Genomic DNA, 16,884 nt, shown 5'->3' on the forward strand with positions numbered 1-16,884 from the left:
GGTGGCCACCTGTATAAGACTGGAGGAGAAGTTACTCTCAGATTACAGGGAGGGGAGGGATCCCTACTGGTTCAAGTGGTGGATAAAAATTCAGCAGAGGTAATCAGGCCTATACCTGGTCAAAAGGCCCACTCATCCAGGGTGGGAAGAAGGAGCATGAGTGTAAGAGTCTCAGTGGTTTTAGGGTAAGGTTAGTAATAGTTCTAGGTGGGGTGAAATCGCACATGGTGAATTCTCATTTTGGATGTGATGAGCCCTGCTGACATCTGCAGTCCAGCTGGATGGCCAGGCTCTGAGCTTGGGCACAGCCACATCCACTTGAAGGACTCTCAGGAAGTCAGGGATAGCTGTGAGGGGCCCTGGTAGGTAGAATGTTTGTAGAGGGAACCCCCCTGGGGCAACAGGATCCTCAACTCACAACTGGGGTCCAGGCCCTGGCGTGCATGTTGGGATACTGATTTGGGTCTAGGGCTTGGAGTGGATACAGCAGTCAGAGGGTAGCCCTGTATATCACAGGCTTAACAGATCTGTCCCCACAGATATGGGATATCTGCTAGAGGCTGGGTCAGAAACTCACTGGGCTTCGTCAATTAACTGCAGCAGAAGAGGGTTGTGTCTCCGAGCAGTTCTCAACAGCAAGAATGGTACTGCTCCACCAGGCTTCCTAGTCCTCTGGGACAGGTAATCTGAGGCATTCAAAGCTCTGATCTACAGTTTTGGATTCTCCCAGGAACTGGGGTTGAGCAGGATTCAGCAGGTGGGAGAGTTAGTCCCTTTGCATGGCACCCAAGGGCCCCCATGTTGTGATTCTACCCTGTGACCCCCAGACTTTCCTTGAAATGTTGTGCGTACTCTTATCCACCCTGATCTCCCAGAAAGACCATCTCTCCTGCTGGCCTAGCTCTCTCTTCACTATTATTCAATATTTAATTGACATTTTAGTTTCTCTGAGTTAAGGGCACCTATGTTCTCGACTATCCTGTGATTGCAAACTACTAGGTAGCCATTGTGTTTAAAGTGGATATTGACACCAGGGAAATAAGTTCAAGACTCATTGCCTTGGACTTGGGTACATGGTTCAAGTGGTAGAACATCTACCTACTAGGTGTGAGGTCCTAAGTTCAATTCCCAGTACTGAAAAAAAAAATCATTGCCTTGGATTTGTAGTGTTGTGGGGCTGGAGATGAAAGAGAAGTAGGAGAAGGAGGAGAAGGAATCAGGGGGAGAGAGAGAGAGGCAGAAGAAGAGAGAAAATTGGTGATAGTGTTCCATTACCAAGATTGAAGTGTGGACACAGTGCTTGTTGGGAAGGTCAAAGATCTCTTGGTTGAGAGGACATGAGAATTCTTTCTTGAGTAATAAGTAGGAGCTCAGCATCTTTAGCTGAGTAGGATATGGCATAAATAGGATATGGCATCTTTAGCAAAGGATGAGAATGTCACTGTGGCTGGAGTACACCCACAAAAGGGGTGGGGTGGAAAGCAAATTGGGAAGAGAGAAATAGTTTGTAAATATGAGGTCCTAGGCTTCTAGTACCAATGAGCATTGCCTTCATATATACATGATCTATGAAAGAAGCAAATTATTTGGAGTAGGTGCTCACCCCCCTCCATGTGTAGTGTGTCTTGGTCTTAGTTATTGGTCTGTACAGGTGCATCATGGGAGTCAGACCCTTTAGGCATGGGTTCTGCTGATTCAGTGGGAATTGGATTCACTCTTACACTTAAACTAAGATCACAAACTCCCAAACTTACAAGGTCATGTGGGTAGCACAAATGAATATATCAGGCTGGTGGGACTATAGCAAAATGGAACATTCGTGATCATATAAGGAGAGAACCAATTCTAAGTAAGTGATGGTAAAACCCACAACAAATTGTCAAATACCACACATTTGTATCCTACGTATCCCTGGCATCCAGTTTACAGTCTTTGATAACCAAAAGAGCTAAGGTCATGTAAAGTCTATCACCTCTCTTCCAAAATCATGAAATAAAGAATGTTTCAATCAAATTGGAACAAGCAATTGCTATGTCAGGGCAGTGTGGTTAGGGTTCATAAAATACACTGTAGAATGGTGTATTCAACACTCTGACATCCTTGAATGCACTCGTCTATTTTAGCCTATTTTCTGTAACAAATACTGGAGCTGGGTACTTTATAAGGAAAAGAAGTTTATTTAGCTCACTGTTCTAAAGGTTCAAGGGAGTGCTACCAGAATTGGCTCAGCTCTGGTAAGGACCTCATGGCAGATGGTAAGTGTAAGAGGGAGTAAATGTAAAAGGGAGACATCACATGGTGAGAGACTGGGATCCCACAAGAACTATGTTAAACTCTTCTGAGGGCATCAGCCCCAATGATCTAAGATATCTGGTCCCACTTTTAAAGGCCCCACCACCTCTCTTATCACTACTCTGGGGACCAAGCTTCTAACACACGAATCCTTGGGGAACAAACCATATCTAAACCATATTACCACCTCACTGGAACCCAGCTCTTGGTGGACTCTGGGACCATGTTAATCTGGACCAAGAAAGTTGGGGGCAGAGATAAAGAAGAATAAACATCCATAGCTGGGTAGTCTTGACTGTTAGTGGAGAAAGGAGAAAACTCCTTAAGGCTGCCCTGCAGTCACTCTGTGATAATTTGCCTTGTGGGTCCAGCCTGCCAGCCAGCCTGGTGACCCCACATTCTTACCATGAAGCCCTAATTGAACCACCTTCCCCTTTCCTGCATTGGAAGTAATAAGCGCTAGGAAAATCAATCCATTTGTAGGGGGAGAAACCAGACTGGTTTCCTGCTACTGCTCATATTTTCACTAAAACCCCATTTTACTGGAACCAACATTGAAAAAAGCAGCGCATTTTATTCAAAACAAGGCAATATTGGTATTGACAGAGCTACAGTGATAATGAGGACGATCAATTTTCCCTCTTCCATTATGGGGTATTGAGCAATTTTGGAGTAAACTTGTGGCATCATTAGACAAGATCAGCATTTCTCCCTTTTGAAAACTTTTTCTCTTTCTCTTTTTTTCCATATATTTAGATTTTAAGTATTCTTATTCTGGTGGGAAAAAAAGCAAAAACATAGAAAACAAAACCAAAAGTCCCCAAAGCAATAAGTAAAGTGCTGGTAATATAATTGGGGATGGTAGACATTTCTTTCTAATTCTTATTAATAATACATTGTGATGTTATTTTTGCATCTTGCTTCATACAGACTGTCTCCCCAGCTCTTACCCCAAATTAAAAGAGTGCAGTTACTAAATGAAATAATCCAAGTTCTGGTAGAGAGGAAATGCTCAAAGTGGGAGGGAGGACATTTCTCTCAGTTGTGTGAGAAAAAGAGTGAAGAAGGAAGGCAGAGATGAGGTTTGGGGGTCAGGTCAATAGATCAGAAGAAATATCTGGAAAAATGAGTGAAGGAAATTGGTGAATTTCCATGTGGAAGGCACCCTGAAAGTGAAAGTGATGGAATTGGAACTGCTTAATGCAAATTAGCTTGGGCATTTCTGCTTTGGTTTCTGGTCCCTGTTGGGTGTGCACCTGCCAGCTCAGACTGAGTGTACAGAGCTCACAGCTAAAGGAAAAGGGACTACTATGGTTTGGAAACAGTTTGAGTATATTCCCCAAGGTTCATGCCCTGGAAGCTTGGTCCCCAGTGTGGAGGTGGCAAAATGGTGCAAACTGTAAGAAATGGTACCTAGTTGGGAGGCCATTGGGATGTTGCCTGTGGAAGGAATTAATGTAGCTTTAATGGAACCCCAGTAGGTCTTCAACAGAGGATTGCTATAAAAGAGCACGTCTGACCCCTCCCTGATCTCTGGCTTTCACCATGTGATCTCTCCTTCTCACATATGATCTCTCCTTCTCACATATGATCTCACTGTGATGATAACTGCCTGTGACATGCCAATGGGGCCCTCCTCACCAGAACCAAGTCAATGCTGGTGCTATACTTTTGAACCTCCAGAACAATAACCTAAATAAACTTATTTCCTTATACAGTACCCAGTTTGGTTCTCTCATTATTTCATTATAGTAACATAGAAAAGGAAAGGTGATGAAGCCTGTCCTTTACATCAGGCTAAGGGCAATCAATGTTGGCAAATGGTGACATTTCAGGATGGTGAAATTCTGCCCAGGAGTTTTATCTACCCAAACTTTAAGTCAGAAATGCTACTAAAGATATCTTAGATATGGGGACACCAATGAATGCCATCAGTTTGAGGCAGGAGGTACAGGGCTGAGAGTCAGGAAGACAGGTGGGAGGATGATAGGTGGACTGTGTAAATCATCCAATTTTAAAAAACAAATCTAGGAACTGATGATAAACGTGTAAATATGTTTATTTCCTCAAACACTTGATTCCTTGACCCACATATGTCACAAAATTAGCTGTTAACAAACAGCCTGTGGAAGAACCTGATTTTATTTATTTCTGTACTTTGGTGTAGAAACATATTTTGTCTCTCTCTTGGCATGGAACTCCTCAAGTGACTGCATGTGAAGAAGAGATGGTGGGATGAGGCAAATCTAAATGTGAGGTCTAAGCCAGGTACAGGCCAGGCCCTGCTTCTACCGTGTAGTACTGGGTAGTTAACCTCTGAGCTCCGTTCCTCATCTGTAAAATGGGGATTGCTACAGCACCTGCCTCACAGACTTCCTTACAGTGATTTCATAATCTATATCAAAATGCTTAGACCAGAGCTTGGCACATCCTCAATACCCAAGAAATACTCTCATCACACCATAAAATTTGGCACTTAAAGTAAATATCAAGCCTTGCCTCCTTTCTACCTCTAAGAGCTCCATAAAATGTGTTCAGGACTAGGAAAACCCACTTCTCTTCCCAGACACTGTGAATTCCTGCTAGAGTGTGCCTCACTGTGTGCCAAGGCTGTTTGTCTGCTCACCTGTCTCACCTTTAGTCCATGAACCCCTTGGGAGGTGGCCAATGCCTTCTTCATTTTTGAGTACACAGAAGCTGATGTTGTAGAGCCACTTCTTAATATGTGCTGGAGGGAGAGAGGAAGCAAGGCAGTGGGGAGAACTCCCATAATGCTTTCTGAGGGGATGTGAGTAGCAGGTGGCCTGTGACTTGATGAGAGCAGAACCTGGTACTCATGAGAGAGAGAGAGAATGGTCACAGCTGGCCTTCTGTACTCAGTCTCACATCAGAAAGTTCAGCCAGCCATGGGTTGAAGGTGGTTAAAAAAACCCCTGTGTGTACTGAACACGTTGATTTTTCTTCTTGACATTATTCCCAATACGATCTAATACCCATTGCAAAGCATTTGCATAGTATTAGATATTACAGGTAATGTAAAGATGATTTAAAGTGTGTGCGAGGATGTGTAAGGACGATGTGAAAATATTACAGCATTTATCTAAGGGACTTGAGCATCAGAGGATTTTGGTGTCTGTGGGGGTGGGAGTTCCTAGAGCCACTTCGCATGGATACTGACCCATGGCTGTATTCAAATTAGTGCGTTTCTGGCTCCTCCTGGCTACATTGGTAGCCCGTCCTAGCCATTGTCTACATTGCCATAGATCTCTTCTTCTGAAACCACAAACTAGGGCAAAGGCTTATATATGAAAAGGATGCTGGTGCTCCAGGACTTGTTCCCAGGAAGCGGAGCCTGAGTAGGGACTACGGAAGCATTGCCAAGGGAGGGATTTGGGGGAAATGGAGAAGGGGATCAGTGGAGCCCAGGGGGAGGAGTTGAGTGTCCACTGATACCTAGTTTCAGCCTGAGCCATGGGGCAGGAACTCTGAAGCACTTCAGGGTCTGGAGTCTAGAGGATGCTGGCCTCATAAGCTCCAGGATGGTGTGTGCGTGTGCATGATCAGGTACGTATGCATTGCATCATGGTATGTATGCATGCATGTGTGCACATGGGTAAGTATGTATACCTCTGCATGACGTGTGCGCATGTAGCTGTATCCATGTGTAGGTGGCCTCAAGGGCTCACATGGCCTCTGGGCAGCTCCTACCTAATAGAGGGCAGCCCTTTGGACCTGGAGAAAGAAATCTGGGCACAGCGCCAATAGCATCCCTTACAGCAAAGAAAATCCCTTTAGGTCTAACCACATTCCTCTTACTTCAGATAACATTTTATTCAGTAATAAGACAGAATGAGGATGGGCTGACTAATTTTGTAAAGGAAATGCGCCCCTCCCCATGCTGGCCTGTTATATATCTGTGAAGGGCTGGGAATTCCGGGTCTTTATTTATTTTTGTTTTATAAAGAAAGGAAAATCATAAAAGGAACATCCTGTGCTTGCTTGATTTTTTCCAAGCCTACCCTGTGTTCTCTGTTCTGTGAGCTTCAGCAGGCACAAAGAGAGCAAAGAAGCTTGAACATAGTGGAGGTTAAGACAAAGCACAGTGTCCAGGGGGAGCAGTGTGCTGGGACAGAGGGGGATGCCTAGGTGGGGAGAGGGGGACCACATCTGCGACGCCTGGTTGGCTTGGCAACCCTGAGTGCGGCTGGAGGGTGGCACAGTGATGAATGCGTCTGCCATAGCCAGTGCCCATGCTGTGTGTCCCTTCTTTTAGGCTCACACACCCAGGTTTATCCAACCCTTTACACCCAGGGGTGCACACCTAAGTGCAGGAGCCCAACGAGTGAAGCCGGGAGATGTGGGACCACGTGGAGGCAGAGCCACTGCCCAGTCCCAATGACATCTTGACCCAGAACCAGCAACTTGCACAACCAGATCTTCCCATCTTTGAGAGGGAGCCCAAGTCTGGATTTTTATGTAGAATCTTCAGACTTTTCACTTGTTAACATTTAATTTAGAAACGTCTCCAACATCATTGGGTGCAGCATCACTCATCTAAGGGTGAACCCAGCCTCCTACCTGTCAGTGTGCGGTCTCTGTTCTAGGCCTCTGCCATGGACAGCAGCTGCAGCTGACTCGAGCAGGTCGGGTCTATCCCTGGGCTGGTCTCCCTGGGGCCTGCTCTTGCAGGTGAGTGTAGCTTGCAGAAGAGTACCTGAGACAGACAGACGGGTTCAGTGGGCATGGGTTGTGGTGGGTTCAGTCAGCTTATCCCACAAGCAATCCCAGGGATAGTGGGGAGCCTGCTGAAGTCAGCCACAGGATATTCTGCCCTCAAGGCTCATGGCTCGCTTTGGTCACCTCTTAGCTTTCTGAGGAAATCCAGTGCTCCGTGGCCAGTCATCTCCAGTCTCTGGTGAAATCGGAGAAGAACCGCCAGGTCATGTGTGAGGCAGGGATGCTCAGGACCCTCCTGACCTCCTGCTGCAGGGACCTCGGCATGGGCAGCAGCCCCCTGCACTCACGGCTCATCAGAATTTTTGAAAAGCTTGCTTCTCAAGCCATCGAACCAGATGTGCTGAGGTACTGTGTACACTAAGCATAAATGTCACAGAGCCAATGGCAGGGTAATAGACACACCATGGGCAATAGAGTCTGCAGGGACAGGTGTCCTCATGTCCCTTCTTGGCCTCTCTAGCATTCAAGACTAGAAACACAGATGGACCTTGGGTTTGTGTTTAGTGTGTCGATGCCCCCAAGGCAGACAGAGCCCCTTCCTGTGGCAATAGTGGCCTGGGGAAAGGGGGCTTCAGGAAGTGAAGCTGGAGCTGAACCTTGCAGCCTGAGTAGTTTATGATCAAGGAAAGAAGGGAACTGGGCAAGGAGGGGTGGGGCTGGGAGTGCCTGACTAGACCTAGAGGCCAGACTTCAGAGAGCTGGGCTTGCAGGGGAGGCAGTGGGGCAGGACTTCCCGTATTTGCAGGGGACCTCCTCTGCTCAAGCAGAGGTGGAGGAAGGAAGGCAGAGGAGAGAAGAGCTGCATGCAGGAGGGAGGTCAAATCTTCTAAGACCCCCTTTACTACCCTGGAGTGGGATACACACTCACTAGTGCAGAGGGGATAGAAGACAACTTTTCCAGCCAGCAGACCTGGGAGCCAGAAGCTGGGCCAGCATCTTTCAGCCTCTCTCAACCCTGCTGTCAGACCAGGACCATGCTCACAGTGCTGGGTAGCAAATTCTGTTAGAAACTGATAAGCAGTGCATATCACTGCTTGAGGCTCCTTACCGTCCCAGCTCTGTGAGCTTGGTGGCAGAATGAGGACTGCATGGCTTTTGGAAAGAGCATTTCAAGGCAGAGGGAGAAAGGATCAGGGAACAGTGAGCATTTAGGGAGTAGTCTGGACAACTTTTGCCTGTAAAATAGCCTCACTTGGTTCTCTTGCATGTTATGATATTCAGACAATTTCTTGGCCTTGGAATTCACCCATCTCTGTCGACTGCAACGAAAACCCTCAATTCTAAAGGACACGAAGGTGACTGTGGGTGCTCAGGTGAGCAGATTAATGGGACTGAAAGGGAGTGTTTGCTCCTAGTGAAGAATCTTTCACAGCAGGGGAAAAGATTTAAAACATAGTGTACGTGCTGCTTAAAGGATCAAACAAGGTAAGCACAGGAGTCACGGGCTCCTGGAGGAAGACCAGATCCAGAAGGAAAAACTTGGCCTTCCCCATATGAGACAGATGGTTTTGGTCACCTGCTTGACCTTTAGGCCCAAGATCATGAAACAGTGACTGAGTTTCCTTTATGGCCCAGCGGTACCTGGTGTTGCATTGGGCAGAAGTATGCTGTAGCTTCCTGCATAGCTCCCAGCTCAGGGGCGTTAGGGTGTCAGGAGAGAAAGGCATTGAGTGATGCCTAGGATCAGGCCTGCTGCCTGGGATGATGAGGCTCCAGGGAACTAGGCTGGAGAAAAGAGTCATGAATGTAAGATCACATGGGGCACAGAGAAAAGGAAAAGGCTGAGTTGAGAAGCAAGAATGGAGATTCAATCAGGGCGCTGGTGGCTCATGCCTGTAAACCTAGCTACTCAAGCAAAGATCAGGAGGATCACAGTTCTAAGCCAGCCTGGGCAAATAGTTCGTGAGACCTTATCTAGAAAAAACCCATCACAAAGAAGGGCTGGGGGAGTGGCTCAAGGGGTAGATCATGAGTTCAAGCCCCAGCATGTACGTAAGGGACTGAGAATGTTCAGGGTAACAGGCTGCTGTGGAAGACAAAGCAGGGGACGGTGAGTCAGTACAGAGCCCAACAAGTAAGTCCAGTGTGGGAAACAAGTCACTGACAGTGGTAGAAAGTGCTCTTTTGGCCCAGGGGGAGTGTGCTAGAAAAAAAAGAAGTTTCTAGGAAGAGCAGGTTATTACCACCATTCAGCGTTATCAAAATCAACAGAGCCAAGGAGGCTGTGTTCAGGAAATTCCTGGGGAGTTTGGAGAAGGCTCCATCGGGGCTGTGGCAGGTACATCGTCGACAGTGCCCAAACAAGGGTGGAAGTGCACTGAGAAAGGACACATCTTCTGTTGCTTTCTGCCTCAGGGTCACAGGCAGCAGACTCAGGCACAACTGAGGGACCTGCAAATGCCAGATCACGCTCTGGAGTAGCTCAGGATGTCAAGTCCTCAGGGGCCAGCCAGGATTCGACCATGGCCCTTCAGACAGCACTGAGCCTTATCTCCATGACCTCCCCGCGCAACCTGCAACCTCAGAGGGCAGCCCTGGCTCCATCCTTCGTGGAATTTGACATGTCTATGGAAGGTTATGGGTATGGGTGACTTTCCTATATTTGGAAAATGATTTATTAATTTCCTAGTGCCTCTGATGAATTGCAACATTGATTACACAATTGTAGCTCCCATCAGTCTTATTACTCAAGCAGAGGAAAGTGTGTAGGTAGTAGATACCCCTCCACCCAGTGGCTTCCTAGGAGCAGTATCCGTACCCTTGGAGGACCAGGGCCCTCTCCTTCCCTGTTGCCCTCCTATCCTTCCTGGCCTCCACTGTGGATTCCTTCTCTTGGGATGTCCTACCTGCTTTCTGTCCTTGGGCCCTTGGAGTCTCAGAGGGTATGTGACCCCTGCAGTAAGAAAGAGCAGGGAATGTCACCGCCCAGACTAGCTATGTTGATGCAAGAGGTTGGCTTGCAGACTGGTGACCTGAGACATTTTCCCCTTTCCAGCTGTTTGTTTATTCCGACACTGTCTACGATTATGGGGACCAGCACTGAGTACTCTGTCTCCGGAGGAATTGGGACAGGTAGGTATCTCCCAGGTGGTGTAGGTGGCTTAGCTCCCCACCTGGTCCCAGGAGTAAGTTCTCAGGTAGCCTCGGTTACAGGTTTCAACTTGGTGTCTACAGAAATTATGAGTTTTCCTTGGGTCCTGAGTATCTATAGATGAGTCGTCCTTCAGGCACCAAGTTTGTTCACAACTTTTAGAGCGAATGTCTTGTTCATCGTGCATCGCAAGGGCTCAGCCCATGGCCAGAGGCTCAGTTAGCATTGATTGTCTGAGTGAGCCACTCTCATTCAACCTGGGTATGATTCATTGTCCTGGTGCCCAGTACTGGTAAATTGGAGACAAATGTGATTTTTGTGCCGATGGCCATGAAGATGGACCAGACCTTGGCAAATGGCTCCTTGGTTGGAGCTTTGGGATGCTTTGCACAGCACTGTACCTACCTGAAAACCTGCTGGGCAGGACAGTGCAAGCACCCAGTGCTGCGTGAGCTCACTACCTTCTGTTTAAGAGAACCGGATTTTGGGTTTCTGTGGGAGCATACTTGCTAACTTCATGGCCATTAGTGTGGGGCAAGTCTCTTTCCATGTGAGTGTGGCACCAGGTGTGCCAACATGGCTGCTACAGCTGAGTGCTCAGTGAGGACAGTGGCCCCAGATCTGTATTGCCAACTCTGCCATGAGATGAGAGGCCATTTCCCCACCTATGGTTGGGCTGAGATAGGCCAGTGTCCTTTACCCCCAAACTGCAGGACTTGAGAAGGAGATAGGCCTCAAGGACAGTGGAGGCTTTTCTGCTCCCTTGGCAAGGTTGTGTGGAGTAACAGGGAGAGCAGGATTGGAGGAGCTTTGGGATCTACGATCAAGTCCTGGCAGCAATCCTTCTTATTTCCTGTGAGTCTCCTCTGCCTAATAAGAATGGTGAGACAAAGGCACCTCTGCCTCTGGAGCTGAGTGGGTGTGAGTTAGGCAGATACCATGCTGCACCTAGTAGGTGCACAGTGGGGCTGAGTAGAGCTGCAGGACAAAGCATGATGCTGTGTTTGTGTTCTGCCCCAGGTGCTTCCAGATCATTCCCTCCACCTGGAGGCCTGACCTTCTCTTGCTGGTTCCTGATTAGCCGGCAGGCCACTGTCACTGAGGGCCACCCACTACGCTTCCTAACCCTGGTGCGCCACCTGGCCAGGACAGAGCAGCCCTTTGTCTGTTTCTCCATCAGCCTCTGCCCAGATGACCTCTCCTTGGTTGTGTCCACAGAAGAGAAAGAGTTTCAGCCCCTGGGTAAGGCATTGGTTCCACCTCTGGTGAAAGGTCTAAATAAATATTTGTTGGTGTCACTGTGACCTGGGCCTTGGGGTGGCTTCAGCGGTCATACTCAGTGGCTTTCCAATAAATATTTGTTGGTGTCACTGTGACCTGGGCCTTGGGGTGGCTTCAGCGGTCATACTCAGTGGCTTTCCAGAAACACAGCTCAGTCCTTACAGAATGGCCACAGATGGGACTGAAGGCTTCGTGTCCTGGGACACAGGCTGCAACCTCTCCTGAGCAATATCTACAACTGACCCAGAGCAGAAGCAGCTTTCAACACGTCCATAAATACTCACCCCTGAATCAGTGGGCACCAGTGATCACATGGCAGGGTGGTACCCTGGACACCCGGGAGCCTGGTTTTCCCCCAGTGAGGCTGCTCACTGCTCTGTCCTTTGGACCTGGGTCTTGTTCTCCAACTCACCTGCCTAAAATGGCCAAGTCCAGCGTTCCCCAGTCACCTTTCCTCTGTGGTGTGTTCTGAGAAGCATGGTCTCATAGCAAAGCAAAGTGGAAGTTCTAGAGCATGGCTGATACCTTTGGCCCACAGCAAGACTGCCTTGCTCCCTCTCTCTTAGGACCTGAACTACATGTGGATGTCACCAGGGAGGCATCCAAGTTGCCACCCACTAGGGTGGCTCCTAGTTGGAGCCTGTCTCCTTGGTTTGAATCCTAGCTTCATGACCCAGGCAAGTTACCTAAGCTCTATGTGCCTCAGGATGTAAAGTGGGAGGAATGATAGCATCTGCCTCGTGGGTTGTTGTGAAAATTAATGAGTTCAGGCTTAGAACCAGTGTCTGGCACAGAGTGTGAGCTCCAGGAATGAGGGCTGTTGCCTTTGCTGCTGCTGCTGTTGATACTTTTTTAAAGAGGAGAACTAGACCACAGTTTCATAGGTACAAAGGTGACATGGGTTGACCAGGACTGTCACCCTTCCCCAGCACTCTTGGGTTGCTGCAGTCTGATGCATTCTCTTCCAGATGTCATGGAACCTGAGGATGAGGCTGAGCCTTCTGCAGGATGCCAGCTTCAGGTCAGGTGTGGCCAGCTGCTGGCCTGTGGTCAGTGGCACCACCTGGCTGTGGTCGTCACCAAGGAAATGAAAAGGAATTGCACTGTTTCCACCTACCTGGATGGACAGGTTATTGGCTCAGCCAAGGTGAGATGGTTCCCTAAGTGGCACTGGGCCCATGTCTATGCCTCCCAGCCCTGCCATCTCTAGTGGTCTCCGTTCAGTCTGTGTTCTCTTTTGGCAGAGGTTCAAGATCTAATAAAACTCTTTGTTGTCCAGGGTGTTGTCTGAGCTCAGGCATGAAACAGACATCTTTAGAAAGTATGCAGAAGGTCACACAAGCAGGATAAAAGACAAGGCACAGGGCCAGACCCATAAGAATGGCGATAAAATGATGGATAGCAATCTCTAGACTGCACAAAGAATTTTGAGGTGCAAATTCCCAGGGGGCTCTGGGCAGGGCCTAAGGTCTGACTTTTCTAGAAGTTTTCTGTGGAGGCCACACAGGTGTCTGTCTGCACACTACCCTAAGGAACAAGACACCAAACCCAGCTCACCTGGTTTATAGCAAGAAAGATAAGGGAGGTAACAGAACAGCACATAGCTGGAGGGAGTGTCTCATTACCCTCATTTAGAGAGCCAGGGAGTGAGGGAGATCAAGGAGCTGGCAGGCTCTGTACATGTAGTGGCCTGTGTCAGAGGACCCTAGGAAGCCACAGAGGGGAAGTTCAGAGCACCAGGAAGGGCAGCTGGGCTTCCATCCAGGTTCCAGAGAAAGTCTGCCCAGTCTGCGTTCTAGAAGTCCCCGTATGACTTCTTTAGAGCTTTGGAACACAGGCTGTATCTGGTCGCTGCCATCAGAACCTCTGGGGGCTGGGTGATCTGACAAGTCAGCAGAGTTTCAAATTCTCCTTGGTCTAGTGTGCAGCCAGGGTTTCTTGATTTGGGTGATAGCGACTTTTGGAACTGATCATTCTTTGTCGTGGGGCCTGTTCTATGCATTTTAGGACAGAGGGGTGTCCTGTTGATGCTTATACCTTTCTTGAACTATCATAGAGCTGACGCACAGTGAGCATGCAATAAGCCTTTGATGAACTGAGTTGAGTTTACAGGCACTGAGAGGAGCATGAAGTGCTGGCAGCATGGCCAGGTAAATTGTTACACAGATGGAATCCAGCCCTTGAGACTAGCTACACCGGGCAGTCATCAGGGAGGCTGGGGAAAGTGTGGTGCCAGAATATGTCATGGGAGTGGCCAACACCAAGTCTAACAGCTCACTCTCCAAGGTGACCTTAAGAAGCTGGGTCAGGACCAGCTAGTGAAATCTACCTGGGATAAACAGAAGAACTTGTGTTTTGATGCAAACACGCATTGGGCAAGAATGAGATGGGAGAACTTCAGAACAGGTTGGAGGCAACCTGGTGTAACAACTGCTCCCAAAGAGTCAGAGCCTTTGTTTCTGTTTTCAAGGGAAGATAGAGTAAGTGGGGAGAATTAGGGAGTATTTTATCAGCCTGAATTGATCAAAATGATTTGGAAACAACTTGAGACAAGCACACGTTAGGAATTTAGGGAGGAAAGGGCAGGGAGGGCTAGAGGAATGGGGCAGAGCTTTCATTAGGAAGAAGTGAGGAAGAGTCTACCTGGGAGAATGGGAGAGGGGAGACAGCACAGTGGACCATACTTTGCAGAGCCTGGTAACTTGTTTTTATTTGAAAATCTCATTTAATTGGTGGACTGAAAAGGATTATTTCAGAAATTATATAAACTGTCACTTAAAAAAAAAGAATGCTGGATATGATGGCTCATGTCTGCAATCTCAGCTACGCAGAAGGAGGATTGTGGTTTGAGGCCAGCTGGGGGAAAAAGTTAGCAAGACCCCCTCTCAGTCAGTGAGCAGGTATGGTGGTACATGCTTGTGATTCCACTAGCCACATGGGAGGTATAAGTAGGAAGACTGCAGTACAGATCATCCAGGCTTAAAACACAAGACCCTACCTGAAAAGTTACAAAGCAAAAAGGGCCAGGTGCCTAACTCAAGTGGTAGAGTGTTTGTTTAGCAAGGCCAAGACATATTTCAAACCCCAGTACCACTACTTAAAAAACAACAAAACTTTACATATTCATATATAGTGGTTTTATAGTCATTATAGAATAATATAAATACATCATGAAATACTGGAAAACAGAGAAAAGAAGAGAGATTACTTATATCCCATTGCTTTATCATAGTGTATAGTTTCTTTCAGTTTTTTTCCTTTTTAAAAAACAATAGTATGGTTTTACTGTAGAGAAAATGTGTATCACTTAGCTCACTTAAAATTCCATTATTTAAAAAATATACATATAGGATTTGAAGTTATCATTACTTTAAAATTTATGATGATCCATTGACTGTTTCTCTTTCATTGTAATTTCTTTTGCTTTTTTGAGACTGGGTCTCACTGTGTATCTCAGGCTGGCTTTGAACCTGCAATCTTCCACCTCTGCCTCCACTTCCTGAATGCTGGGATTATAGGCATGTACCACCACGCCTGGCTGTTTTATTAAAATTTTTATTGAGAAAATGCTAGGTTAACATTTGGCTGTAAGAGCTAATAGAAACCTTGGGACACTTTAACCTCGTTTTCCCCAATGTCAATGTCTTGTAAAACTCTAGAACAATATCACAACCAAGACATTGGCATTGATGCAATCTGCTGATTTAGTCAGATCTCCCCAGTTTACTCATGCTTGTGTGTATGTTGAATTCTATCCGTATTATCACTTGTGTAGGCTCATTCACCCACCATCACAGCAACACACACAATTCCATCACACTGAGGGTCTTTGTGTTGCTTTGTTATAAACACACCCAACTCCTGCCCTTGTCCCCTCTCCCACATCCCTGTCCCTACCCCTGGCAATAACTAACATAAAACTTTGTCATTTCAAGGGTGTTATATATGGAATCACACAGTACTTGACCTTTTATGATTGGATTTTTTACTCAGTACAGTTCCCTGGAGATTCATCCAAGTTTTTGCATGCATCAATACTTCATTCCTGTTTTAAATGCTGGGTACTGTTTCATGGTGCTGTTGCTTATTTAATCATTCATCCTTTGAAGGACACCTGGGTTGTTTTCAGGTTTCTTTTTTTTATGGTTCTGGGAATTGAATCCAGGGCCTCAAACTTGCTAGCAAGTACTCATCCATTTGAACCACACCCTCAGTCCTATTTCCAGTTTTTGGCTGTTATGAATAATATTGTTATGAATATTTATTTATAGAGTTTTGTGTGAACTTAAACCTTCATTTCTCTGGAGTAAATGCCTGAGAGTATAATGCTGGGTCCTGTGGTAATTAACTACTCAGTTTTATAACACTGTCAAACTACTTTGTAGAATGGCTGGACCATTCCACATCCCAGCAGGAATGGATGAGTGATCCAGTGTCTCTGCATTTGGTTCCATTACTACTGTATTAGCTCTTCTGATATTTGCATAGTGACAGCTGTCTCAGCCTCTAATTTGTATTTCCTTAATGACTCACAACATTGAACATTTTGTGTGTTTGTTGGTCATCTGCTTATTTTCTTCAAGGATGTCTATCTATGTCTTTTCTAATTGAATATGATTTTTTTTAACTGTTGGCATTAGAGTTTTTTTAGTCTTTTATTCAAGGTACTATTTCTTCATTGGATATGTGATTTGCAAATAATTTCCTATAGTTCGTGGCTAGTCTTTTCATCTTCTTTCACCCTGCAAAGTTTTTCATAGCAAAAGTTTTTATTTCCCTTTTATGGCTCATGCCTTTGGTGTTAAGTCTAAGAATTCTTTGCTTGGCCCTAGAATCTGAAAGTTTTCTCTTAATGTTTTCTAAAGCTTCATATTTTACCTGTGAGGTTGTGATTGATTGGTTGTGAACCGAGTTTCGCATAAGGTGAGAACTCAGGTTGAAGTCTATTTTTTGCCTATTGGACAGGCACTTGCACTCGCTTCAGCACCATTTGTTGAAAGGCTGTCCTTCCTGCATCAACTTGCTTTTGTACCTTTGTCATGTTTGTATGGGCTTGAGACATACTTGTATGGGCTATTTCTGGGTCCTCTGTTCTATTCCATTGATCTATGACTATTTTTCTATGATACCACACTATTTTGTTTATTATCATAATAGTAATACCATAAGACTTATTATTGAGTTGTGTGGTTCCTCCAACAGAATTCTTCTTTTTCAAAATTCCTTAAGCTATTCCATAACCTGTGCTTTGCCAATTTTAGAATTAGCTCATAGATGTATAAAAAAAAATCTTGGTGAGATTTTGACAGGAATTACATCAATTAGAGACAAAAATGACACCTTTACTATAGCAAGTCTCCCTATCCATAAACATGGTATATCTCTTCATTATATAGGTCTTCTCTGACTTTTTTCCTTATCATTTTGGAGTTTTCTATATAGATCCTCTACATGTTTTATTAATTATGTTATTTTTTGTTACA

At 46.2% G+C, this 16,884-nt stretch overlaps 1 protein-coding gene across 9 annotated transcripts in view; it reads left to right on the forward strand.

The window, feature by feature from the left end:
* Positions 1 to 16,884, forward strand: part of Wdfy4 (WDFY family member 4) — a 293,488-nt gene that overhangs the window by 88,503 nt on the left and 188,101 nt on the right. For all 9 annotated transcript variants that reach the window (XM_074079382.1, XM_074079385.1, XM_074079383.1 and 6 more), the window contains 6 exons: positions 7,160 to 7,374; positions 8,251 to 8,342; positions 9,385 to 9,610; positions 10,025 to 10,101; positions 11,141 to 11,362; positions 12,370 to 12,548. In XM_074079382.1, the coding sequence (XP_073935483.1) occupies positions 7,160 to 7,374; positions 8,251 to 8,342; positions 9,385 to 9,610; positions 10,025 to 10,101; positions 11,141 to 11,362; positions 12,370 to 12,548 (1,011 nt within the window). The remainder of the gene's footprint in view (positions 1 to 7,159; positions 7,375 to 8,250; positions 8,343 to 9,384; positions 9,611 to 10,024; positions 10,102 to 11,140; positions 11,363 to 12,369; positions 12,549 to 16,884) is intronic.

Source organism: Castor canadensis, chromosome 7 (assembly GCF_047511655.1).
Source record: "Castor canadensis chromosome 7, mCasCan1.hap1v2, whole genome shotgun sequence".
In the NCBI taxonomy this organism is placed as follows: domain Eukaryota; kingdom Metazoa; phylum Chordata; class Mammalia; order Rodentia; family Castoridae; genus Castor; species Castor canadensis.